The 25,985-nt window shown below is 53.2% G+C and overlaps 10 protein-coding genes across 10 annotated transcripts; 6 read left to right on the top strand and 4 right to left on the bottom strand.

Annotated features, from left to right (window-relative positions):
* Window positions 1-641: 641 nt before the first annotated feature.
* LMH87_002977 (uncharacterized protein) lies at window positions 642-1,077 on the top strand (the record flags this gene model as incomplete). The annotated part of the gene is made up of 3 exons (XM_056194524.1): window positions 642-678; window positions 772-868; window positions 921-1,077. 3 exons carry the CDS (start codon window positions 642-644, stop codon window positions 1,075-1,077), a joined length of 291 nt encoding a protein of 96 aa, XP_056051453.1.
* A 599-nt stretch (window positions 1,078-1,676) lies between these two features.
* Window positions 1,677-2,129, top strand: LMH87_002976 (uncharacterized protein; the record flags this gene model as incomplete). Its single annotated transcript, XM_056194523.1, has 3 exons — window positions 1,677-1,710; window positions 1,791-1,893; window positions 1,967-2,129. The coding sequence occupies 3 exons, from the start codon at window positions 1,677-1,679 to the stop codon at window positions 2,127-2,129; spliced, it is 300 nt and encodes a 99-aa protein (XP_056051452.1).
* A 1,316-nt stretch (window positions 2,130-3,445) lies between these two features.
* On the top strand, window positions 3,446-3,796 carry LMH87_002975 (uncharacterized protein; the record flags this gene model as incomplete). The annotated part of the gene is made up of 2 exons (XM_056194522.1): window positions 3,446-3,667; window positions 3,770-3,796. The coding sequence occupies 2 exons, from the start codon at window positions 3,446-3,448 to the stop codon at window positions 3,794-3,796; spliced, it is 249 nt and encodes an 82-aa protein (XP_056051451.1).
* Window positions 3,797-4,550: 754 nt separating this feature from the next.
* LMH87_002974 (uncharacterized protein) lies at window positions 4,551-5,800 on the top strand (the record flags this gene model as incomplete). Its single annotated transcript, XM_056194521.1, has 4 exons — window positions 4,551-4,860; window positions 4,947-5,251; window positions 5,426-5,730; window positions 5,785-5,800. The coding sequence occupies 4 exons, from the start codon at window positions 4,551-4,553 to the stop codon at window positions 5,798-5,800; spliced, it is 936 nt and encodes a 311-aa protein (XP_056051450.1).
* A 668-nt stretch (window positions 5,801-6,468) lies between these two features.
* Window positions 6,469-12,415, bottom strand: LMH87_002973 (uncharacterized protein; the record flags this gene model as incomplete). Its single annotated transcript, XM_056194520.1, has 8 exons — window positions 6,469-8,604; window positions 8,678-8,759; window positions 8,813-11,081; window positions 11,136-11,184; window positions 11,264-11,644; window positions 11,793-11,889; window positions 12,055-12,064; window positions 12,400-12,415. The coding sequence occupies 8 exons, from the start codon at window positions 12,413-12,415 to the stop codon at window positions 6,469-6,471; spliced, it is 5,040 nt and encodes a 1,679-aa protein (XP_056051449.1).
* A 1,570-nt stretch (window positions 12,416-13,985) lies between these two features.
* LMH87_002972 (uncharacterized protein) lies at window positions 13,986-15,380 on the top strand (the record flags this gene model as incomplete). The annotated part of the gene is made up of 1 exon (XM_056194518.1): window positions 13,986-15,380. One exon carries the CDS (start codon window positions 13,986-13,988, stop codon window positions 15,378-15,380), a length of 1,395 nt encoding a protein of 464 aa, XP_056051448.1.
* A 191-nt stretch (window positions 15,381-15,571) lies between these two features.
* On the bottom strand, window positions 15,572-15,964 carry LMH87_002971 (uncharacterized protein; the record flags this gene model as incomplete). The annotated part of the gene is made up of 2 exons (XM_056194517.1): window positions 15,572-15,610; window positions 15,674-15,964. 2 exons carry the CDS (start codon window positions 15,962-15,964, stop codon window positions 15,572-15,574), a joined length of 330 nt encoding a protein of 109 aa, XP_056051447.1.
* Window positions 15,965-19,601: 3,637 nt separating this feature from the next.
* LMH87_002970 (uncharacterized protein) lies at window positions 19,602-20,524 on the bottom strand (the record flags this gene model as incomplete). Its single annotated transcript, XM_056194516.1, has 4 exons — window positions 19,602-19,741; window positions 20,027-20,097; window positions 20,163-20,280; window positions 20,353-20,524. 4 exons carry the CDS (start codon window positions 20,522-20,524, stop codon window positions 19,602-19,604), a joined length of 501 nt encoding a protein of 166 aa, XP_056051446.1.
* Window positions 20,525-21,924: 1,400 nt separating this feature from the next.
* LMH87_002969 (uncharacterized protein) lies at window positions 21,925-22,950 on the top strand (the record flags this gene model as incomplete). The annotated part of the gene is made up of 2 exons (XM_056194515.1): window positions 21,925-22,777; window positions 22,829-22,950. The coding sequence occupies 2 exons, from the start codon at window positions 21,925-21,927 to the stop codon at window positions 22,948-22,950; spliced, it is 975 nt and encodes a 324-aa protein (XP_056051445.1).
* A 1,344-nt stretch (window positions 22,951-24,294) lies between these two features.
* On the bottom strand, window positions 24,295-25,616 carry LMH87_002968 (uncharacterized protein; the record flags this gene model as incomplete). The annotated part of the gene is made up of 3 exons (XM_056194514.1): window positions 24,295-25,084; window positions 25,163-25,377; window positions 25,455-25,616. The coding sequence occupies 3 exons, from the start codon at window positions 25,614-25,616 to the stop codon at window positions 24,295-24,297; spliced, it is 1,167 nt and encodes a 388-aa protein (XP_056051444.1).
* Window positions 25,617-25,985: the final 369 nt, after the last annotated feature.

The raw sequence follows: 25,985 nt of genomic DNA, 5'->3' as shown, positions 1-25,985 counted from the left end.
CATTTCTAGAATCCAATTGGTAAGCTGTCAGAATCCAATAAAATAGTTTAATTTGCGTCATATGCCACTCCACTGATCAAGTGTGTCTAGCCCTGCTATTGCACAACTAGATCTCATCCGTTGCTAGACGCTTGACCGTGATTGCCGTATTCCTCCAGAGGTCGACAGATTGTCAGTCACGCAGCCTGATTCTGTGCCAAATCTTATAAAGCTACTCTTAGTTGCACGACAGCAGGCTGCATCACTACGCTGATGTATGCAGGTCGTCGCGCTATGACTGCCCACCGTGCAAACTATCCAATGTCGTCTCTTTGCACCACGCTCTTGCAAATACGGTCGCCCAGAGTAGAGGCTGATACAATACAGATACTTGGAGCAATTTTGATCGTCATGGTCACACACCAGAGCTTATAGTGCTACTGCATTACCGCCATGTGTACATTCGCCTCATCTTGAGCGACATGAAAATTTGCGTCGATTGTAATGCATACCCGTGACGCACCAACACGTTTCTTCCTTCATCCCATAAAAACGGGATTCCAGAATCGGTCTGAAATTTCATACCTTTTTCATCTTGTTGTGAATAATCCCTGGCACCCTCCAGCTTCGTTTTGATCGGTAAGTGACCACACTGCTGCATCATGCCGAGCCGCCTTTCCATCTGCCCCATCTGCGAAAGTAAGTCCCGAGACAGACACCGCTATTGGTCTTTTTTTTTTTTAATTTCCCTTCTGGCTACGTGCTAACCGTGGCGACCCGCGACATGACCAGCCACCACCGTTGTAATTTGGTGCAACGACTTCATCCCCAGCATGAGCATCAATGCGCAGTATCTGAACCAAGCCGCCGTCCACTGGACATGCCTTACGTGAGAACGCCTCAAGATGCAATGCCAACGGATCCATACTGACAGTGTGTAGCTGTCTCAATCACTACCGCTCTGACGGATTGGGCAACACCTGTCCGAATCTCAACTGCCCAGGCCGGGAGCGGACCTGTACAGGCCAGGTGAGCAAGTGGACTTGGAAAGACGGCGCCGGGGTTTACTGGTTCTCTGAGTTTTACAACACGTTGTGAAGGCTGAGCTGTGCTACTCACCGCGGCGTAGGGTTGCAGGGACTAAGAACTCCAAGGACCGGGCGTACGAGTTCTCATGCGTATAGACTGCTGATGTCCCTGAAGATGCCGTTCGGTTTATTGAACATTAAATAGATTTATGTTTGACTTTCTCCAGATAGTGCTTTCTGTATGCTATCGATAGATTGAGCCGTGGGTAACCTCGAACGGCGTGATCCAATCACTGGATCGAGTAGAACTCCCGCACAACCTATGGCTGTGAACAGTCGCATGCTTCCTCTGTGTAACCTTGTCCAAGTCCCGACTGTCAATCAGTAGATCATCATAGATAAGTAACCTACAGACAAAGGATCAACCTATATGTCCCAGAGGCAGAGTATACAGTACCACCTCCTTGTCGCTGTGCACGTGGTTCGGCTCATCGTGAGTGACATTTGCGCCGGTTGTGATTCACATCGACTACTTTTTTTTCTCCAGCCTATAAAAGACCTTTATTGTAGTTTACTCCTCTTCTGGCCCGGTTTCCGCTTTCCACGATACCCACGACGCTCGCGGCTCGCCTCAGGTTCTGCATAATTTACCAAGACTTCGCCATCATCATGCCGCGCCGTGCCCTTTGCATGAGTTGCACCAGTAAGTTGACGAGAGATGGAAACAGCGCCAATCTCAGCTCCGCCTTATTTCCTTTCGATAATTGACCATGGCCATTGCAGGTAGTGCCTTTGCTATTGTCATGTGGTGCGACGACAACCTCCAAGTCAAGACGGCCGATGCCGAGCACCTGCGCAGTGAAGACCGCCACTGGTTCTGTTTGAGGTGAGAAGGGAGCGTGACTGGCTTAGGCCTACAAACTCGGGACTCAGATGCTGACGAATCATTCATTGTGTAGCTGTTTCGAACGACTGGAACGACTCGGAACCGCCAAGACTTGCCCGTACAATTACTGTTTGAATCGAGGCACGCAAACGCCGGACTCGATAACCTACTGGCTTTGGAACCAGGAGACCCACGTCTACGACGTGGTGGACTCTTGGAAGCCTTATAGTCACTGAGAAGGGATTGCTTCATCACGGCGGACGGCCGCAAGAATGGTGGAACCTGCTGGGGCTTTCGTACGTGAGCGTTTTTGTCTTGAGCAAGCATGCCTAGATTTTACCAGACTAGGGAAGCAAACACGAGTACGACGAATTGATTCAGACATTTCCGCACAAATGCTGTTCAGAAAGCCCCGCTACCTGAGTTGCAAGACTTCATGGTGGAGGCTGTGGGAATCAATTGGCGCCTGTTTTGTTCTCGGCATCCGGCTTTTCCAAGATGTATGCCAGGCCCCGACGACAATATCAAATGAGGTTATTTTTATTAAAAGAAGTCTCGTTATTCTTGGACGAGAACAGCTTATAAATCTGGAAAGTGCATTTTCTGGGCACAGAGAAATCCCGAGTCACAAATATTCAGCACCAACACTGCCGAGGCAGGCTCCATGAACGGACAGCTGCATTATGCAAGCGGAACCATGCAAGCTGCTATTTTAGAAATCGACTACTGCGCCATACTGTTCAGGGGGTCCATGGTGCTGCCTCGAGCTGTCAGCTGAACATGCCATGTTGCGTAATGGCATCGTACTCCGACATTGCGCGCTGGACGAATCGCGCTCAAACAAGCTCTGCCCTTTGCGGCCGCCCGCCCACCTACGGCAGCTTGACAAACTCTCGGATTCTGCGGACAAGCCTCCCGTTGCCAAGCTCCCGTGGGGGGGTAATTTCTGGGGCGATGAGCCGAGTCCGAGTGGCAGGCGATTGCGTCCAAAGTCCCCGCAGGCCCACGACTGAGAATAGAGTCTTGCATCAAGGTTTGTTTCTCCCGGTCTGCTGCATGACACGACACACTGACCAGGGCTCAATACGGGGCGGTGGTCAGTGCCAATCACCGAGCAGGTGGTGTCCATCAGTGACGTTGAGTCCGGGGGACCGCCATGGCACCAAAGGCGGGAACGTTTATGCGTGAGGAATACGAGGTTGCAGATGCGGCTGGGAAATCTCGTACCGGCACGGTTGCCACGATGCTAGTGCGGCGGCGAAGCAAAGCGGCAACATGGGGCCTGCATAGCATAGCCTGACATCTCTGCACAGACCGTTGCATTTTGACGTAGGTGCCCCATGTCTTGGGTCTGGCATGGACGGGTCGGAGAGCGAGGAAACCAAGGGCCAGTGCTCAGACATGGTTTGGTATAAGTAGGGCTGGACTCCTCCCAGCAGCAGCAGGTGTCTCGGGCATATCACGCAGCAGTATTCATACGCAGCAGTATTCACACGCAGCAGTACCATCGTTTTTATTTTCATTTTTGAGCACACAACCCCCCTCGCACAAGATGAAGTTTGCCGCCGTCCTCGCCTTTGCCGCCACCACCGCGCTCGCGGCGCCCAAGCCCGGCGGCGATGGCCCGCCTCCGACCGACGGGCAGTGCGTCGGCGTGGAAAAGGGCCCGGAGCCGGGCAGCTGGGTGTTCAAGGACTGCGCGCTGTTCCAGATCCCGCCGGGGTCGCCGTGCACTACGATTCCCGAGGACCTGAGCAAGCCGTATCCCGACTGCGTGAGTTTTTTTTTTTTTTTTTTTTTTTGCCCCCCTTGCTTGCTTCTGAAATGTCCAATGCAAGTCACGATGATTGGGTTGTGGACTAATGCGAGGTTATAGTGCCCCCAGCCTAGCTGCCCCGAGTAAGGACACGAATGCCGGCACATCTCCATGGTGGAATTGCAGTTTGCTATTGCAGAGTAATAGACGCATTACAATGGAATGTATTTACATATATTCATGTTATTCCATGCCTGCATGCCATCTCGTGAGAATTGTCCGATGCCGCCAACGGCATCAGGTAGCGGCAGAGGAGCAGCCTGTCAGGCGAGCCACCCAGGCCAGTGACAGGTGACAGAGACCGCTGTAGCGAAGCCCAAGCCCTGGAGTCGGCGCTAAAGGAAGCTCCCCTGCCCTCCCTCCCCCCCATGGCTCCTGTCAACAGTGAGCATGCACCAGTGACCTTTTGTCGCTGTACGTCATTCGCTAGTCCCTTCCTTGCCCCCTGTAGCGAGCGCTGTACGCCATTGGCCAGTGCTAGACCCTGAAAAGCCGATTACCTCATGAAAAAGGATGGAAAAAAGGACGAACCGCTGTGGGGACGGCCGGAGCAGGCCTGTCCAAGCCGATGTCGCGAACCGAATCAGGCCGTCTGCGTGCGTCTGTCCCTCTTTTTTTTTTTTTGCCCTTTGTGCCGTCGACGCCCGTCTCGAAATTCTTCATTCCGCACTCTCCATCAATCAATCACCCGTCGCGCTCTTCTCTCACTGGGAGAGTCTCTCCTCCATCCTTCTCTTACACTGCTCCATCTGCAATTACCCCCCCCCCCCCCCCCCCCCCGTGCCGCCGCAGCTTATCCTCGAATACGGTCCGCCTCTCGACCAACAAACACCCCGCAGTCATGCCCGCCGCTCCCAAACACCTCATGGACTCGGCCTCCGTCTCCGCCTCCTCCTCCTCCTCCTCCAGCGACAAGTCCTCCTCGCGCAAGCGCAAGCGTTCCTCCAAGACCAAGCCCAACGGCGACAATGACGCCGTCGACCAGCAGCCCGCCAAGAAGACCATCGCCTCCTCCAAGCCCCTCCTCGCCAACGGCAACCGCCGCAACTCATCCTCCAAAGCCGCCCGCGACCCTCGCGACTCGGCCTCGCGCGCCGTCACCGTCCGCCAGCCCACCCCCGTCGTTGACTTTGATGGTCTGAGCCGAACCGGTATGTCATTCGCTCCCTTCCCCTTTCCCTTGCCCCCATCTCGCGACCAAAGTCTTTGCTGAGCTGATTCGTGTCCACGCCCGCAGCCAAGGGAACACGCGCCCGTCTCCAGGAAACACCACAGCAGGCAGCCGAGCGCCTCGAAAAGATGCGCGGCGCCATCCGTACCATCCTCGAGTGCGTCGGCGAGGACCCCGACCGCGAGGGCCTCCTCGACACCCCCTCGCGCTACGCCAAGGCCATGCTCTTCTTCACCAAGGGCTACCAGGTCAACGTCGACGACCTCGTCAACAACGCCCTCTTCAACGAGGGCCACAACGAAATGATTGTTGTCAAGGACATCGAGGTCAATTCCCTCTGCGAGCACCACCTCGTTCCCTTTACCGGCAAGGTACTTTTTTTCTTTCTTTCCTCGCTTCGCTCGACGTGGGCTGGCAAAGTACAGAGCCGTCTTTGAATTGCTCCCGTCGCTCGACGTGGGCCGGACAAAGACACGCTTTTTGGCTATGCCTTGCTGCTCGGGAGAACAAACCAAAATGGCATGATGCTAACAGACGTTCACCAGATGCACATCGGCTACATCCCCCGCAACACCGTCATCGGCCTCTCCAAGCTCCCCCGCATCGCCCAGATGTACGCCCGCCGCCTGCAGGTCCAGGAGCGCCTCACCAAGGAGGTCGCCAACGCCGTCATGGACATACTCAAGCCCCAGGGCGTCGCCGTCGTCATGGAGTCGTCCCACCTCTGCATGGTCATGCGCGGCGTCGAGCAGACCTCCACCACCACCATCACCTCGTGCGTCCTCGGCTGCTTCGAGCGCAAGTCCAAGACCCGCAACGAGTTTCTCTCCCTCGTCGGCATCAACAGAGGGTAGATCAGAAGTACTTGGCCCGATTTTTATTTTATTTTTTTAATCGAAATCAGGATAAAGGGCAAGTGACGACGACACGGAAACGGGACAAGAATCATAATTGTCAACAACTTCAACATTCATACTACGGCGTTATTCGGCGTTCTTCACATTCGAGCCAACATCATATTCGACATCATACTCTTAGGGCTGGACATTCAACAACAGCCCCATCTACACTTCAACATATATACTCGCAAGAGCCATCATCTCTCTTCTATTTACATCTAAAAGACTCTACGGTGGGCTCAACGCCCTGGATTTTGTATTCCTCACGTCTCATTACATACCATGCTTCATGGCTAGCTTTGCATAAGCCACCAGCCATTCAATACACACCATATAATCCGTATTTGTGCAAATAAAAGGCTCAACAGCCCTTCAGATTCCATTCATCTTCTCACTTACATTCTAGCAAAGCAAAATCTTGTAAAGGGAAAAAAAAAAAAAAAAGAAATCAAAAACTAAAACAGAGAGTATCTTGAAATCAGCCCTTTTCCCGGGCAAAGCAACACTTGCGCACTCGTACCGTTGCGCCCGAAATTCCCATGTCCATACACTTGGTGCCTTGGAACTCCCCACCCATTATACTCGTACATCCGCTCCCTTCAACTCCGCCAGCGAGAAAAAATAGTCAACAGCATGAGAAAAAAGCACCATCAAACGCCTGTTCTGTTACAGTACCCACGTAGCGCAGCCTACTCCCCATCTATCATGGCATCCAGCCCATTGCGCTCATCCTCCAGAAACTCCGTCGTCATCTTGGTATCCCCTCCAGCCTTGGTTTCCTTCGACTTTTCTTCGCCTCGTCTTTCGTTAGTCTCGTTCGTGAGCAGCTTTTCCGCCTTGCCCTCCTTCATGGAATCGTCAGCCTCCTTCGATGTGGTCACGTCCACATTTCGGAGCGACCTCTTCGTCCAGGCATCAGCGCCCCAGATTTTCTCCGCCTGTTTTTGACCGTCCTCGCTTCGACCCAAAATTTCGAGCGCCTTGGCTTTGCCCTCCTCGGTATGAATATCAATGTCCTCGATGGATTCATGAAGAGGTCGGGAATCGCCATCGCCTGCCAGTCTATCGTATCCCTCCGACATGGACTGGTCTTGGCGCTGGTCAGCCATGGAGTCATCATGGCCGTCCGAGTCCGAGTGATCGCGCCTGTCTGAGCCGCTATGTCCATCCTGCGCATAATGGCCAACTCCGCCGCTCGACGTTGAAGGCTGAACAGAGCCATGTCCCGATTGCGCGGCCGCCGCCGCCGCCTCGGCATTTGCGGCCTTCCGTCGCAAGCTGTTGGCCTTGCCTTTAGCATGCTCAGGCAGATCGTCCGGATTGTCGACCCCGTATTCAACCAGCATTTTCTGCAGCTTCGTTGGCCGCGGCTTTCGAGTGCTCAAGGATACCTCGAGAATAGGTGGTGCCACCGGCGCAACTGGGTACCATTTATGAAGCTCCTGCCGGAAGAAGTTGGTCTCGTAGGTAAGCAAAATTTCAGCACCCTCTAGCTTGCGCAGGTAGAATCGTTGCGTCTCAGCTTCGGCTTGCGTTGAAACAAGGGTGTTGCAGTACCGTGAGATATAATCGCGGAAGTTTTGGGCGTTTGAGATGATGCGCTGCAAAACATCCTCCTCTTCTGGCTGAAACGGCAGCAAAGGAACTTCTTCGATGAGCGCAATCAGGTCTTCAAGCTTTGGGCGGGCTGCATCTCTCGGAATCTTGATTCTATAGTCGCAGATGGGACAGGTGTACTTGTCCTCCTCCTTGACTTTGCCACGCGCAATCTTGAGACACTTGTAATGATACCATTCGTGACAAAGCTCGCATTCAATCATCATGCCGGCCTCGACCTTTCGGCACATGCAAAACACTTGTCGAGTACGAGTTTCCTCGAGGCTCTTGTTCTGATCCGGACTTTGCTCTCGTGACACAGGCTCCGCAGGAAGGCGAGGAGTATCGTGCTCAGTGTCGAAGCAGTCCAAGTTACGCTCCAGTACGTGCTCGAGATGGCTCTTGAGAATATGAAGGGGCGCGTTGGATTTTCCAAAGAGTCGCTTGCCCCGGCGCATCCAATCCTCATGGCGCTTCCGCTCATTCTCGAGCTCTAGCGTGCCATTTGGTTTCGAATTGAGATCATCCAGCTTCTTGGTCACGTCAACGACCTCCTGGTACTTTGGCCGCTTGCGGAAGTCATTCTCACGGCAGCGCTCAGTGATGTCGATGATTTGGCGATGTGCCTCTCGTTGCTTGTGCAGGATTTGATCAACCGCAGCCAGCGTGTCTTTCGAGACAGGAAGAGCGCCAGCCTGCACCTGCTTGGACAGTGCCTCGAGCTGTGGATAATGAACAAGCTCGGCGTGAATTAATTCTCTGGCCTTGGCCTCCCAAGATTGTCCAGCCGCCATTTGATCGCAGTAAAACTTGAAGTGATCATTGTAGGTCGGAATCTCCAATCGCTTGCCTTCTTCGATCAAATTCTGCACATCAGAGAGAGCCAAGAACAAGCCCCGGCTTGCGCGAGCCTTTTCGTTCCAACGCATCTGATCCAGCACCTTGGAGAGTTGCTCGAGTTCGGGCGTATCTACATTGAAAGAGCGTCCTTCCTCAAGCAGTTCCTCGATAGCGTCCACGCCGAGACTGGTACCGTTCTCCAACGCTCGCGCGGCATTGGCTTGAAATTCCTTGATAGAAGCCGCGCGTTCTTGAAGCTGCGAAATCTCTGGGCAGTCGAAACCGATGTGATTGGCATCGCGAAGCAGTCGAGAAATGTTGCTCACGCTACGAGATTCGCGCTCCTTTTGATCCTGCTGCGAGCTGCCGATTGATCTGCGCGTGCCAGTCTGCCAAGCCCGTTCGTTTTTGCGTCGATTTTGCTGCTTGCGTACAATGTAGCTCGTTGCCTCATCGACCCACTCGTTGCATCGATCGACGAATTCTTTGAGAATGGGCAGGGACGGAAGATCGAAGGGAATGCGTTCGCCTTCGTGAAGGAGACCTCGAAGAGATTTCAGCGATGGAGTCACCTCTTCGTCAAGGAGTTTTTCGTACTTCTCTTCCCATTGTTCAGGGGTGTCAGCCTTCTCAATGACCTTTGTATGTGCCTCCTTCATCATCTGGTCGGATTTGCGGAAGTAGAGCGTGTGGCCAGCGCCGAGGTACCTGTTCTGTTCACTTTCGTCACAGCAGGGGTAGTTGCCTGCGTGTGAGATGCACAAAACTTTTCCGGACTGATGGCATTTGTATCTGGAGAGGTAAGCAAAGGCTTTGCAGTAACTGCAGCATTGTTCGTCTTCGTCTAAAACATCTTCATCCTCAATCTTGAACGCAAGGGGGCATTCCCCATGACCGTCCTTGAAGTGTTGGCATGCGTGTGAGGGGTTGAGATGGTTCTTGACAAACTGCGCACGTTCAGCCAATTCTCTTTTTTGGATGCGCTCAAGCGCGGGTCCAAGCCATTTCGCCGTAGAGATTGTGAGTCCGGCCGAGGCTCCTTCGGCAGCAGTCCACAGTAGCTCGTCATGAGAGAAGCAAGGCTGTCGTCGGAACGCTTGCAGCCTTTCCACGCCAGCCATGCCATACGATTCCCAGTCTGGCGGGGCAAAGTTGACAGCCTCGTTGAAGTTGAAGCCGTGGTTAAAGCCAGCGTGGTAAGCCTGGGGAAAGGTGATGACCATCTGGCCGGCACGCTGATCGATGGCGTAAACACGAACACCAGCCTTGGTGAGTTGCTCGGGAGTAAGCAGGGTGACAAGCTGGAAGAGAAGGTCGGGCTGGGTTTCAAAGAGCTCTGGCACGGCCTCTCGCATGGCGGCTTCGAATTTTTCAGCATCCTCGCCAGGAATACCGTACCATGTCTTGGTTGCGCCGAAATGCTGATAATTGGCAGAATAGGCGTAGTGATCCTCATTGTGCCAGCAGAACGTGGAAAATATCATGCCAACATACACCCAGGGAACGGTCATGCCAGAGATGTCTGACTTGATGTGTCGGAATAGACTCTCCGAGGCAAATGGGAGAACATTGAGATTCCAGCCATCCGCAGCATAAGGATTACTAGGGTTCTTTTCAAGCGTGGGAAAGCCAGAACCATGGGTGGTGCAGTGAATGTCAGCGCCATATTCGACTTCCACGGTTTCTTCCAAATCAGCAACTAGACGCCAAAATTCATTTTCGACGTCTTCCTCGGTGACGGGTCTGTGGCATTTCAGGGCACTGTCGAATGGCATCTTCTTCTCAAAGTAGCCCTGCTTAAAATCGTTTGCCTTTTGCTGGAATTGTTTGAGCGAGTACAAGCCGCCCTCTTCAAAACCAAATTGGCCATCGCCAACAAGACAGCGGGGGCAGTTCCACTCAGAGTCGGGCTTGCGCTTTAGAGGGGGGTCCAGGCAGAGACCATGGTATGAGTTGTCGCAAGACTCGCAGACAAGCAGCTGTCCAGCATCTTCGCCTCGGCCGCAGGTTTCGCAGGCCTCGCCGAGGGGCAGGTCTTCCTCGCGCGGTATGCGGGGAAGAGATGGGCGGAATGGCGTCATATGTGAGCCGGCGACGGTAGGAACATTGTCCCTTCGAAGACGCTTGCTGCGACGATTTTTGCCATCGTCATTATCACTGTCGGCTTCCTTTTTGGAATCATCAGACACACCATCCGTGCTGATACCTCTCTTGACCTGAGCGGCGCTTCCGAGCACATTATGCTCATCGGGTGTCGCATTGCGGGTGCTGCCAACTTCTGGTGTGAAGCTTTTGCGGTCGCTTGAGGCTCTGTTGATGCTGGTGAAACCCGAGTTGACGGCCGTGAAACCGGAGCCGCCAGATGTGGGCGCTGGGGGAGCATCAATCATGGGGGTATCACGATCGGCTTCCCGCTTCAGGCCATTTTGGAGCGCCTCCGAAGCTTGTCGGGCGGGGGATTCGGCGTTTGCACCTGAGGGCGTGTTGACCTGAGAACGCTTGACGGGTGTTTGTGCGGGGCTGGGCGTCAAGGGTCCGCCGTATTCCTGCTCGAGCTGCTGGTGGACACCAGGTTTGGCGATGCGGAGGTATTCCTCATAGGGGCAGAGCCATCGCTGGTACGAGTTTTTAAGGGATGTAGAAAGTGAAGACATGATCTTGCCACTGTAGCCCAAGTCACGGCCAATCTCTGCCCACTTTTTCAGCTTGCAGACCTTGTCGAAGCCTCCTCTAGACTCGACGGCCTTTTTCAAGCGATAGAGATCCAAAGGTTTCTTATCGACATATGGTAGACGATGCAGATTGTTGCCCTGCTGCTTGTGAAATTTGGAGAGACCGTCTAGGTAGGTCAGGTTTGCGCGTGTGCCTGTGGTGAAATGTGAGTGGGTGTGACAACTGTTTGAGTTGAAAAGATACATACTGCCCTCGACAGAGTTGAGTTCTTGTTTCCTGGTTCGAAAATGGAATTTCTGCGACCGAGTCAGTAATGCAGAAATTGATACCGAGGCTGACCGCGCCAGTGAAATTGTGGCCAAGATGAAGCCTTACCTCGGTGTCGATGGCAAACTCTGGGTTCCAAGAGTCGGGGGGGATAATCTTGCAGATGCCGTACTGCGAAGCCTCGGGGCCTATTTTCTTGATGTATTCCAGAGGTTCGCGCCATTCCTCTGCGGTCGGACAGTAGGTCGGTGCATCGGAGATACCGTGCGGTCTGGTGGCCTTCTTGATGGGCTCGCGGGAGGCAGTGGGCTGGCCACGACGCTCGACCGAGGTGAGATCGAGGGCTGTGCTAGACATGGCGCTGAGCGGGATGGTGGCAGTCGGATGGTAGCCATTGGAGTTGACCTTGGACTTGGGTTTGGTTGGGCCGACAGAGCTGCGTGCACTCGTCGTGACGGTCGCACTAGCCGTCATTCCGGGAGCCATGGTCTGCGTGTTTCGGGGTATCAAATGGTATTATTTCGGTGGTCGATGGAGAGAACGGGTGTGCCAAAGCAATAAGGAGGGTCGGTTTGTCGTAGAAAAAATGCTGGGGGAGCGATGCGCCGTGAAAGAATGGAGGGTATGATCAAGATACCAGGGGCATCGTCGCGGAGCTGTAAGAGGTGATGGCGGCAGTGCGACCGGTCGGATGTTGCAAGGGCGAAGGGCCGGGGCTTGGAGTGTGCGCAAATCTACTTTGCATGTTAGAAATCGCAGTCGCATGCAAGAGCACGGGTGCGAGTTGAGGGCTGTCGTCGCAGAGGGTCGTGTGCGCGGCGAGAGGGAGAGGCACGGCATCAAACACGGCGCAGAAAAAAAGAAGCGTGGGAAATAATGGTAGTGGCGAGCAGACTTACAAAAAAGTACCTGCACAAAATTCAAAGCAGAAGAGACAAGGCAAACTAGAAGCGTTTGGCTCGCATGGCCTTGAAGGAGCGGCAAGAGGGAAAATAACGAGTCATGCAGCGTGAAGGGCCAGCGTTGGTGCAAGGTGTAGATGTCGAAGCGATGGAGGGTGGGCGAGGAATGGGTCGAGGGAGCGTCCCCCAGTCTCCAGACCAGATGCGAGCGAGAGTGAGAGTGAGAGTGAGAGATGGCAGAGGTTCCTGGGCCTGGGCCGGGCTGGGCGAGCCGTCGCAGAGTACCTGAGCCAGCGCAGGGGCCGCCGCAGAGGAGCAAGTACCTCGCGACAGCACTTGTACCAGCAGGTAGGTACATAGTGGCGACCATGCTGGGGGCCACTTTTCCTTTTTCACCGGAACGGACAGGCTGCAGACGGGGAGGTACTTGCAGGATGTATGGCGATCCCACCAACAGCCAAGGTACCTGCCTACCGTGCGGTGCAAATTGGAGACTTGTGCTGCCGGGGTGGGCAAGGCGCGGCTCAGCTTCCGCAAAGTTCCGCACATGTACTCAGTACTACTGACTAGCATATGTGTGCCCAGCATCGCACGTGAGCTCTGGCTCATTCGCGTACTCTCTACCTTTCCTCTACTTCTACAACACATGCAGGCGAGCCGCAGCCGAGAGCTAGCAGCCAATGGCGCAAGACTCTCCCATGCCAAGTTACCCCATCTATCCTTATTATTAGGTAGGGACAAAGGGTTCCTCGATTTAATCATCAACCTCACTGCCGGCACGGATACGCCCATATCAGCCAATGCCCCTGACTGCTCTGCTCTCAGCAAATTTGGCCTGACAGGCAAACAGGCGTCCGACTTTGCATCCTTCGCAGCAGGGCTGGCTCGGTTTAGAAACATTGGCAATACACAACAGGAGTGCCATGCATTTCGTGTCACACCATAATACAGCCGGGCCCAGTCGCTGCCAGCTGCCAGATGCCAGTTGCGCAGTGCATTCTCAATTTCGCCCTGTAAAATACTGCGAATCCTATAAGCGTGGCTGCGAATCTGGAGGAACAAGGCTGCAGCTCACGATGAACAACCCAATTCAAAAAGATAACGTCCGACAGGCCGTAATCGACAGCTCTCCAGTGTCTATGCGCGACTCTCTATTTCCTCCGAATCGACGGGCCTCTCAAGTACTACAGCCATTTATATTCAGCTGCTTATTTGTGCTCCCGCGCCGAACAACAAAAAGCCGGCTGAGCAGCCACTTATTCAAAATCGCACCAGCCCCCATGCCATAACCTCCACAGAGTGACATGCAGGTCCTGGTAGGCCGACGCTTGTCAGTGTTACCACGCGGGAGATATATCAGGCCAAGCTGTCGCTGCCGAGGCAAGAATAACTAGAGGGCGACGAATGCTTTTTTTCTTTGGCCCTTGTCTTGGACGAAGAAAACTGTCCAAGAGAAAAATGGGATAAAATTTCCAAAGAGAAAAAACCTGCGTCTTTTATATCCAAGCCTAGCATCTCAGATTCCACCCCTTACCATGGACGTGTTCCACCGGAGCTCGGCTCCGAGAACAAGCCACCACATCTCCGCAGTATTCCCCAAACACCCAACAACAATAACTTACGAGGAAAATAAAACCCATCAGCTGGCAATTCCCGGTCCCTGGTATTTTCAGCTTGTTTTCCATCCAAGTGGATAATTTTCCCTGTTGTAAGCTGCCACAATGCAGCTAAGGCTTATCCCAAATCAAGGTACCGGGTACGTGCGTGACGTCAATGAAGCGACGCCGATCTCCAAGCCAGGGCAGCCGAGTAAACAAAGCTATAAAAAAAGGCCATGGCGCTTTAACCTTAAAAAACGCCTCTACCTGCATGTTTCCGGAGTCACGTTGGCAAATTTGAGACAGGACACAATCAATTGAGGCAGAACAATGGCCAAAACAACATTCTTGAGAGCATTGCCTCTGGCAGCCGCTGTCTCAGCGTCAGCCCTGTACTCGACGTACGACTTCAACCCTCTGCACCATCTCACAGGCATCGCCCCTTACTTCGAGCCTCAAGACCCTCCCGCCTCCCCCGACGCGCCCCAGGGCTGCACGGCCGAGCGCGCCGCCTACCTCGTCCGCCATGCCGCCATCTACGCCAACGACTTTGACTTTGAAGAGTACATTGAGGGCTTCGTCGACAAGCTGGGCAACACGACCGTCGACTGGACCAAGGTCCCCGAGCTGAGCTTCCTCGCCGGCTGGAGCGCGCCCATCAGCGACGCCGAGGTCTCGCTGCTGACCCGCGTCGGCCGCCTCGAGGCCACCCAGCTCGGCGTCGACCTCAACTTCCGCTACCCCAACTTTAGCGCCCCCAAGCAGGTCTGGACGTCGTCGGCCTCGCGCACGCTGCAGTCGGCCAAGTCGTTTGCGCGCGGCCTCGAAAAGGACGAGAGCAGCGCCACCACGGTCCGCAGCATCTACGAGTCCAAGGAGGCCGGCGCCGACAGCCTCACCCCCTACAAGGCCTGCCCGGCCTACTCGTCGTCGGCCGGCAGCGACCAGTCCGACGAGTTCACCGACAAGTACACCAAGCCCATCATCGCGCGCCTGAAAAAGGCGGCGCCGGGCTTCAACTTTACCAGCAAGGACATCTTCGGCATGCAGCAGCTGTGCGGCTACGAGACGGTGATCCGCGGCAAGTCGCCGTTTTGCAGCCTCGACCTCTTCACCCCCGACGACTGGCTGGCCTGGGAGTACTCCGAGGATGTCCGCTACCACTACAACGTCGGCTACGGCAGCAACGTCGCCGGCTACAACGGCCTCCCCTGGCTCAAGGCGACCGGCGACCTCCTCATGAGCAACACCAAGAACGGCAGCAACAGCAGCGAGGTCGATGACTTGCTGGTGAGCTTCACGCATCGCGAGATGCCGCCCATGGTCATTGTCGCCATGGGCCTCTTCAACAACTCGGACTTTGGCGGCGGCGGCAACATCAACGACACCATGCCCACCGACCGCATCAACTACCGCCGCGCGTGGAAGAGCTCCAACCTGCTGCCCTTCCTCGGCAACATTGCCATCGAGCGCCTCCAGTGCAAGGGTAGCCACGGCTACGACGACGGCGACTTTTACCGCGTGCTGGTCAACAGCGCCCCGCAGCCGCTGCCCAGCTGCGCCGACGGCCCGGGCACGAGCTGCTCCCGCGATGCGTTTGGCAAGTACCTGGAGCAGCGCGCCGACATGTTTACGGGCTTTACCGAGCACTGCAACGCAAAGTATAAGAACAGCACAGACACAATGTCTCTGTACACTGCAAAGAGCAACAGCACTTCAAGTTGAGCTCAAGTAAATATTAGAACATGGCACAAAGATATTTGGGACGTAATAGTGAGCAATAAATGAGGCTAATAGCTATCTAGAAGAAAATAGACATTATGTATTGAAATGTACTGGTCGATGCCTGTGCCGACTGCAGCCGAGCGCATTCATCCTTCTCTCCACCATGCCATGACACAAGAGCAGCAATGCACTTAAACGAAGATGGGAGTGCAGCCAAGGTTGACGAGGCCCTGAACAGATTGTTTTGTCAGCAGGTGTCGCTTGTGGACAGAGTCGCTTTGATGGCCACTTACATTCTGCTTGATCTCGCCGCAGCAGACAGCCTGCGAGCTGCAGGTGTTCTTGATGGGGACGGCGCCGCCGATGACGTTGGCGGTCACGTCGTTGCACTGGCCCAGGAGGTTGGAGAGGTCCAGGGCGCCGAGGATGCCGCCCTTGGTGAGCTTGTTGGCCGTCTCGGCGTTGCAGCAGTGGACGGTGTTGCCGTTGCCGCAGTTGTCGCCGGTGCTGACGGCGGGGGGCGCGTTGGTGGGAATGGCGACGGCGACGGCCAGGAAGGAGACGAAGATGGTGGAGGCAAACATTTTGATGGTGTTAAGAAGGATTGAAAAGCGTGTGTGTGTAGGTGTGAGAGAGAAGTGATTGTAGTAAATGTTACTTGAGTGATGGAGTGATGATAGTTTCTTTCTGGAGGGACGAAGCCGGCCTATTTATATTTTTTTTCCTCCTCGTTGAGCTCGAACAGCTCGAGGACCTCTAGACCCGATACTTGATCACGAGTTGGGGTACATTCAGAGAACTTGGTCAGCGTACGAGGGTCTGGATATTGTGGTCTTGTCTTGGTTCGGCAAAAATACAGACATGGGGGATGGACGAAGCTCAACCAGCTGCACGGACGGTCTCGAGCCATCTCATCGCCACCTCATTTCCAGCTTGTCCGAAACAGAATAGAGCTTCTTTTCTTCTGGGATAAGTTGTACCGTGATTATACTTTCTCTTTTTGTCTTGTGCCATCTTGTATTACTTGACCAACCCATTTCGTAATTTTGTGTCGGCTCTTGGCTCTCCTGACTTTTGTGTGAACTCTACTTTCAGCTGTCCATGCCTGCGCCGCGCAAATTGTTAGGCGGCGTGATTTAACTCAATCAAAGCATAGGGTAGAAAACTTTGCGCACTCAAGGATCATAGCCGTCTACGAGGTATGACGGTTGTGCCTGTTCCCCTGTTCCCCTGTTCCCTGTTCCATGACGACCAAATTGAAACAAGTTTTAGACACCACAAGTTGACCCCAGTCTTCTGAGCCCAACGGTACCAGCATCGCATGAGCGTAGTCTTCGAGGTGTTTAAAGCATAAAAAAGAAAGGAAACTCCATTATTCGGGCGGAGAGGAAGAAAAGGGGGGGAGAGCGTGAAGAAATTGGACGCAACCATGATTTCGAGACAGGACATGATGCGAATCATTTCAGGTACACCATAGGTACAAAGCGGATAGATAAATATGGCTAGTAGTCTCACAGTACACTCTCCCAAAGGCGGTCATATTTGTCTAGTACCTGTTTAGGCGTAAATCGGATGTTAGGCAGAGATTGATCAGGGTATCAGCTGCAAGCGCTCAACTTGTTCTCGTCGTTGGCCTTGGTCAGCTAGCGCTCGGCCGCCACACATCCCGAATTGCAATCTGCGTACAGCCTCAGTGGCTCTTATTGCAATTCCTCGCTTTTATTGTCCGCTTTAAAATTGGTCAACGCATTGCGTGTATCACTAGCACGTGGGTGTTGCGCCACAAAAGCAAAACAAAAATTGGGTTCAGTTTGCGGGGAGGAGCGGTGAGTGAACAGCGACAGAGACAGAGTAATGCGTTTGCCAAGTGCCAACCCAGTATCCGTACAAGACAATTCCGAGACTCTGAAAACTCGAGCACCTCCGAGACTTTTATGCCAGCTGCGCAGCACATTGCAGTGCGTGTTTGACAGCGTTGCTTTGTCAATCATCCTACCAAGCTAGGCAAGCGCCAAATCATTCTGACTCTGACTGAACATTTTGGAATATAATTGTAATTGCATCTAATATCCACGATACCTTGGACACGACAAAAGTGTAGTTTAGATGCCGTACCTACTTGTAAGACAGGGTAAGGAGAGATGACGTGAAAAGCTCCCGGAGCTAGCTGGGAATCGTTTGGTCCACGGTCCATTGCAACGTCGGACGGTCGGATGGCCGAGCCTTTGCTGCCTCTCAACCCAAGAAATCTGACCCGGGCGATCGATTTGGCAGCGCGCTCCGACGTTGCCGGGCGGGAAGCCCACTTGAGGTCCGCTTCCGCCTTCCGCGCGACCAGGCATACGACCGTGATATCAGGGTGCAAAAGGAGAGACTAGGCGACGTTGCACAAGCTAAAACACTGCTGAACGGGGATATTTTCGGGGTGCAATCAGATAGGCTGGCTCTTGAGCACAAAAATGGAATCCTGGTATTTTTGCATGGGGACTGACTCTTCGCTATGGTCTCGAAGAAAGCTGACCCCTGAACCGGGGGGGCAACTGGACATCATTTTTGACTGAATATCCCCCCGAGCATCGGCATAAAACAAGTCTCACCAACTCTGAGCGAAAGGAGGAAAAGCAAAGCCAAACACTAATGCATACACGAACTGTCAGCAACGAAACTACCAAGTATACTGACTATTCGCATTTCGGCAAGGCGTTGAAAATTAGTTTACGGAAGCGGCGAGTGCCGTGGCGGAACCTGTGTCAGCCTCATAGCCTTGTGCAAGCCACAGGGTAGCGCCAGGCGAAAAGAAGAAAAGAAAACAAGACAGGACAGAAGTAATCATGAGTCGCAACCCATCAATGAAATTGTCACATGGCTGGGTCTCTCTGCGACAATTGCCTTGCTGGTTAAAACATGGCTGACAGCTGTATTGGGGTTCGCAGCCACGTCCACCGAGGTGAGACTGACCCGGCACAATGGGCAAGGCACACATTGGACACCACCGGGACGAGATGTGTGAGCCAGCGACCTTCAACGCTGTTGTCGCGTTTCTCTGCCCCTAATTACAATTCGCCGCCACCGCTGTCAGTTGGCCAGCCATATCCCAATACAAAGTAAACTTGTGCGGCGCTGATGGATAAGTACGGTCCTTCCAATATCAGGGGTTCACTTCAGCTGGCCGCTCTCCTTGCAATTTTTTTTTATCGCAACATGATTATTGTATAAATCTCGATGCAAGAAAAAGGAGTACGGAGGAGACATTATCTTGTGAGCATGGGTTGTTTAGACGACATTGGCGGTCGCGGCGACGGCGCTGTCGGCGGACCCTCGCCCATAAATTCGGGGTGCCAGTCATTCAGCCAAGACATGCATCCTCAGCTCGAGACCTGGTCCTCCACCGTTGAAGTTGCTCACCGTGCGGACTCCTTTAATAATGTATCGGCCTCTCGGCAGTTGATACCATGATGGCAGCAAGCTCATGACGCAAGGCTCAAACGTGGGGTCGACCAGAGGACACAGGTGGTATTGCGCGGCTTCCCACGACAGCGTAAAATCGTTTGACAATGACCATTTCTCCCACGTCGATCGATCGAGAATTTAGTCAACACGGTCAACGCGTAGAAGTGTTTGTTAAAAATCTGTTTACGAACACCCATGTTAAGCGAGGGGCAGGAGACGGGAGATGATATTTTACAGCGATGCATAGGGTAGCTCCTCTGCCCGACGAAAGCTGCCATCCCATCCCAAACCAGGAGCCATAGCAACGGGTGTCGGTGCTAGATCAGTAGGAACTGGGCAGAAGGCAACCAAAAAATGTACAAATAAAATCTCACTCAAGCTGTGTCTGTGCACTTGTAACGAAAGGCGGAGGTGTGAGTCCGCTGCTTCCCCCGATGATGGTAATGGCTCGGCCGGAAAACGAGCTGCTGTTAGACATTCATCTGCGCCAGCAGACGCACACAATATTGCCCGCAAAGTACCTCAAAAGAAAGCGAATTGATCTGCCAGATCCTTTTCAAGTTAGTTGTCACATTTCCATTTCCACCTCGACATACGAGGAAACAGCGGCAGACCGCTTGAATAATTGGACTCGCTGCTTCCACTTGATAACCCACTACACTGTGGCTGCGCTCTTCAGCCCTACCAGAAAAAGCACTCCGCCGCTAGCGATTGCGACTGACGGGTTTTAGGAGCAAGGCAACAAATCATGCCCGTGAGCCTGTCCGTTAGCTAGTATACAAGCCAATATAGTCTGTGCGCCCAGTCGTAGTAAAATCGGAATCCAAGCATGTACTCCAGCGCGCACATGGCTGGTGTCTGCTCCTTTTGATATTCACCACCAGTGCCAGGAATATCGCTCAGAAAATTCCCTGGAGGGTAAAGCAGAAAGCAGTTGCAAAAGCTTTGGCTAGTAGCAATGCCGACGGCGGCTGTCCACGAGGATTTACTAGATTATGCTGGGCTGCAAAGGCTGTGGGGAAAAGAAACTTGCTTTTTAAGCAGAAGAAGAAAGAACAATGGTTTTCGCCTTTTCGCACTGCATACTTGCGTTGCTAGCGCGTGAAGTTAACTGCTTTACAAAATCCAGGCGAAAAGAAGGCTGAGGGCGGACTGCTAGTGGAGGACTACTGGACACCCTGATTGAGTATGCTTACCTATAGACATGGCGCCGCGCTCCGCGTTCCAAGAGTACGGGTTGATGGCCACATGGTCGGACAAGAGTTGCCTACAAAAGCTAGCGACCATCTCCAGTCCATTCGAGAAGGCGAAGCGGCGCGTGCTCAGCCTCACAATACAGAACGACCAGCCCAGCCATCGACAACCATGCGGTCCTCGCTTGCGTTCGGGGAGTAGCGCCCGTGGCTTGAAAGAGCAGGCCGGGAGACCATGTTCCAGACAACAACACACACTTAGGCATATCAGTCGACGCGGACAACCAGCTTCTGTCCTGAGACCGCCCCAGTACGAATCATGTACACACCCTGGATGACACCGGCCCAGCTGTCGGCTAGGACTCTGACTGGGTGAGGTTTGATGCGACCGTTGTCCAGCAATGTTTGTGCAGCTGCAAAGATGTTTGCGCCCAGGGCCCGATCTGCAGCTGATGCTTCGCGCGCGTACTCACCATCCAACGCGACGCGACCGCCGAACATGGTCAGGACCACCAGCCATGAAGCGCGGACGGTCGGGCGCGTAGCTGCCACCGCTTGGCGGACGGGCTCGACCCCGCAATACCGCCCGCCAGCCCTACCAAGAGTGGAAGAGGCAAATCGATTGGTGCATGAAAAGCCGCGGGTCACTGAGCCAGAATTCGCTGAGATGACTTGAAGACACTCCACAACTTGGAGGAGCAGTGCGATACCTCACCAACGCTGGTGACGCATCTTCTGCTTTTTGGCATTTGACAAGGATGCGCATAACTTGCACTATCTTGAAATTGAAAGGGGAAACAAATTGCTAAAGGGGATTGCTCGGAAATATCGCAAGCGATCAATTTTGTTGACCTCATTATCAGGTCTAGCGTCACTATATATTAGGCTAAATCTGTAATAAATCTGAACTACCACTTATATACCTCGAAGAGGTTCTCCATTTGATCGTACAAACTCTGCACATCTTTCTATTCATATCAGAAATCCGGTGCTATATCTCCTCTTGCGTGATTTTGTCCAATTCCCTTACAGAGCTTCTTTTATCTTCTTTGAATTCCAAGTTTCTTCGGCGTAAGCGCTGCTTTACAATAGCCCAAATCACTTCAATATGGCTAAGATCCCGACTCTGGGCAGGATGGTCCCATAGGTTTTGGACGTTGTGAGCCTTCTTGTGCGCGTGCTCGTCAAGGCTATCTAGGTAGTACTTTTGGGTCATTGAATCACCCCTGAACCTTGACCTCTGCCTTATGAGGCTTCCCAACTTCCCAACTTCCCCGCCCCTTACTCTTTCGATGTATTTCCCTTATGCTCAGGCGTTGGACGAGGGCGTGGCTGCTGGGGGGAGCTGGGCCACGCGTCGTCCGCCGAGAGTTCCTGAAAATAGTGGCACCTGGCGTCAGCACTCTCAGCCTTGCGGGCGGGTTTTCGACCAATAACACTCCGCGCTTCATTGAATCCTTCCTTTGCCCCTCTGGGGGCTTTTAACACTTGGGAATTAATATAGCGGCATGAGCTTTTGACATGGACATGGCCAATTGGAGATCTGACACGTATGGGGCTCCCGCCGCGGTGTTAAAAGACGCCATGCCGCTACATCAATTCCCCAACACTTATCGATCGCCGCGACACGCAATGCATGCGAAGGGGGCGACAATGCTCGTGTTCTTCCCGAGGTCGACGTGTCGTGCGACAGGCATCAGCTTTGATCACTCTTCATTGCTGTACTTTATCTGGCCCGCTACGACCTTGCTCTACCACGAAATCAAGCCAGTTTGCCTTCCATTTCCGCCTTTCTTTGGCAGCCCTGCCACCTCTTCACTGCGTCACTTCTTAACCCTAAGTCGAGTCTCGTCCAGTCCGCCCTCGACTCAACGCATCTTCCACCCCCCGTTATTACCACAATGTCGTCCCCCGGAGCAGCCGGCCAAAATGATCCCTCCCAGTACCTCGTCTCCTTCGGCCCCGACGCCAACTGCACCCTCGCCCTATGCCCTGTAGAAGCCTCCCTCCAGGGCTACCGGCCTGCCCTCGGTGTGCAAATTGTCTTCATCGCCCTCTTCGGCGTCTCCATGCTCATCCACCTGGCCCAGGGCATCCGCTACCGCACCTGGTTCTTCGCCAGCATGATGGCACTCGGCTGCATCGGCGAGATGATCGGTTACGGCGGGCGCGTTTTGCTATACCAGAACCCCTTCTCCTTTGACGGATTCATCATCGAGATCTGCTGTATTACAATCTCGCCCGTCTTCTTCGCCGCCGCCATCTACGTCTCGCTCGCCAGGGTCTCAAACTTTTTGAGCCCCGAAGCTAGCAGGTTTCCGGGTAAGATATACGTGTGGGTGTTTGTGCCTTGCGATATCGTCAGTTTGATCTTGCAGTCTGTGGGCGGCGCGTTATCATCTAGTTCGGTGGGAAGTGACAAATCGGGCGAGTACATCACGCTTGCAGGTCTGGCGTTCCAGGTCTTCACTCTTACCGTCTTCGGCGCTATGGCGTTAGACTACCTCTTCCGCTACATTTCGTACCGTAAGTCTCAGCAAGTGGATCAACGCCGTATACTCTCGAAGCGCCTCGAGATATTTGGCGTTTTCTTCTCGGCATCTATTCTCTTTATCCTCATCCGTTGCTGCTACCGTATTGCCGAGCTCGGCCAAGGATACAATGGGCGAATCTTCCACGAGGAGGGTCTGTTTATTGGGCTAGAGTCGGTAATGGTGATCCTGGCAGTGTTCGCCTTAAACATTGCTCAACCAGGTACGGTTCTGTCCCGCGTAGGGAAATTCTCGTTGGCACTAACAGGTCCAGGCTTCACATTCCAGAACCGAACCGAAAAGGCCTATACAACCTATGGTAACAAGGTTGAACACGGACCCAGCCCCGAGCAAAAGGCGTCAAAGGTAAGAGAGATCACTCCGACCCAGAATTAAAACAAGTTGTGAGGTAGGCCGCCAACAACCCGGCAAGCGCACAAACATGGCAATGGACATGTTGCCTATCCGAGGGATCGGCGCAAGCGGGGCTTGTAACAGAGTCTGAATGGTCTGATGGAGGCTATCTAATCTATGTTGAAGCAGAATAAGTTGTAGGCTAGCGGTAAATAGAATTTCCTTTTTTGCATTATGTTTTGTCGCTAGCGAATACACTAAAGAAAGGTTAAATAGACCATCCCCGAAAAATGTCACTCTACGCAACCACCAAACCGCAGTCAAAACTTTAGAAACTTGCACCAAATTATTCCTACAGTCTACAGAAACCGACCGCCGTAATTTTATTGACACGGCGGTAGCGGCGGTATTTCGAAGAATAAGCCATTGTCGCGGCCAAACAACAAACGCTGCCATCATTGAGTAGCAGCTCCATAAATGGAGAATACTTCCATGCCAAGTATCTATGTACCGTACGGTTGCTCCAGAACTGCTGCGATGAAACTTCCGCGAAAGCTCTTAGGGGAGCCTACATTTGCGCCACATCCGCGCCGGATGATTCGTGAGGCGTTAAGCACCCCAGCGCATAACGTTAGGCCGTGGAATCTTGCAACCGAACTCAAAACCCACCCAAAGGCGCTCCAGAGTAATAGCTCACTGCACTAAAGCTACGCTAAAAACGCTAAAAGTAACACATGGGCTCGGCGCAGGAGCAGAAAAGCCCTAATCGGTTCCACCCAGTTTCATCAGAAGCCATATCTAAACACTTCGGGCCACATCTCGCGCCTTGAAGCCATAATATTTCGGGCCGGGCCGTGCAGCTATATCTAGGGCCTTGCAGCCATATCTCGCACCTTGCAGCCATATCCTGAGACTGCTTGTATTGAATTTGCTTCGCGCTCAACATGGCAACCCGGCAATGGCGTACGCAAAGTCCGACTTGTTCATGCTTTATCGTGTGAGTCCGTCAAAACAGGCTTCTCAATCTCATTAAAGGTCCACAAGGTGCTGCTATGCAGATATCCTACCATGAAGCCAGTCTCTTCAGAATTTCAGATATTCTTTGTCAATACACTCACAAATGAAACAAATGTTGCGCCGAGAAGAACCTTGATTGTAAGGCTAATCTATTGCTAGATTGCATATATGAATACTGTCATCGTTACACCACCTCCTCCCTGGAGTCCAACCAAAAGCGACCTCAGTCGCCTGAACAACTGTACTTGCCGCTGCCAGCTCATTCTGTATTGTGCTACCGCTAAGCTTTGCAGCCCCGCGCAAATCCTGTCGGCAATTTTGTTGACGAAACTTGGGATAGAAGATGCCAGCCCAAGCCCATGACAAAGTTCATTCATCAGGATACTGATCGACGTAATCTGTACGACCAGACGTAATCAGATCAGAGTTCAGGCGCACACTCCATCGCACCATATCCGTCATCGGTTCGTTTTTATACTCGCCCTTGTGATCACCGATGTCGCTATTGGCGCTTACTGGCCCCGCTGGTCGATGGCTGTGGAAATATGGTGGCTGCGGCGCAATACAGACACCCTTCTTCCTACCATGCGTCCCCTCACAAAAGAAACGCATTAGAATATCGTACGCGTCGGTGACAGGCTTCAGCGCCACCTCTTGTAGGAGGCGCCTCGCTCCGCGATGGCTTAGCGCGTATCCCACGGTACATACGCCTTCTTGCGCATGGTGTATGGCTCGGGTGTGCTCGGGGTATTTTTCTTTGAGGGTAAATGGCTGGTTGATGGACCAAAGATTCCGGTGCGGTGCCACAGTCTCATCGTTCTGGTATATCACACGGCCTTTCGGAATATTGTTCGAGTGTGGGAATGGAAAGTGCAGCCCACAGTTGCCAACCCAGAGAAGATCCCAGTCATCGCCGTATGGTGTAAGGCGTGGTAGCGCTGTCGTCGGAAGATTGTGGAAGTTTATTTCGTGGCCTTCGGATTGCGAAGGATCAAGCATTGTAGCGTCGGCAAATGAAGGATTCGATGAAGACCCTGCTAGTGGCTGAATAAGAGCTCTCGTGGCAAGCGCAAAGTCGCGGAGTTGTTGGCGAATTCTCACATCCCAATCGGCATCGTCTTCCAGAATCAGGACAGAAGTAAGATTCTGTCGAATTACCCTTGCATAAAGTTAGTATCTTTGCCTCCGAAGTCGCCCATGCGGGCAACGCTTGGACTGGACTGGAGATTGGACTCACTCAGCGACAGCGTTCATATGGCCCCTCCAGCAGCCAAGCTCGGGTGCTCTAAGGGTTGCGCCAGCTTCATCAACTGGAATGGCCTTCTCGGCGATCGTATCGCCTTTGACTCCGTCAAAGAACTCTATTTTCAGGTTGCTAAGGGCCGCCTGAAGCGTGAGCCCGTCCCGACGATCCGTCCGCTCTGGCAAGCCAACGACGAAAATTTTCTCAAACTAACAGCAGATAGAGATTAGCGAAACCAATCCCCGGCAAGATCAAGGCGATCTGGTAAAGAAGGCTCGAGACTTACACCTAGCGTCGCATTATTAATGTGCTGCAACGCGCCTTGTCCTCGCGGCGCAAGACCAGGTGAGCCCAGAGAGTTTCTGGGTACTGCAAGCATCAAAATTAATATGATCGCGGCAGCCAACATTGTCCACAGCGGCCGCCGTATAATTAATTGTAGGATCATGTTGGGTTGTGGAGTTCGCAGGGAAACAGAGCTTGTTTTTGTCGAGAAAGCGCCAGCAACCATCGTTCGCTTAATCGCAGCAGTAATTTGCTGAATCCGGACGATGAAAATTTCGGTCTAGAAACAGGACGTCAAAAAAGCAAAGAAAGAACTGAATGGCCAAATAAAACCCAGATGAGAGGAAGGGGTCTGGTGCACCAACGTTGGTGGCGGAAGGTCATGGATATAATTGCGGATTATGTAGGCAAGGAGAAGTGTTCCGCCTCTGCCTCCAAGCGCTGGGGTCACGCTCATGAGGACACCCTCAGCGCCCGACTTGAGATATGAACCCTTGCTGCAGAAGGCCCAATTCCTCTCCGCACGAATGAA

This window comes from Akanthomyces muscarius, chromosome 3 (genome assembly GCF_028009165.1).
Source record: "Akanthomyces muscarius strain Ve6 chromosome 3, whole genome shotgun sequence".
NCBI classification, from domain to species: Eukaryota; Fungi; Ascomycota; class Sordariomycetes; order Hypocreales; family Cordycipitaceae; genus Akanthomyces; species Akanthomyces muscarius.
The sequence above is the reverse complement of the archived record's forward strand: the minus strand, read 5'-3'. Positions and strand labels throughout refer to the sequence as shown.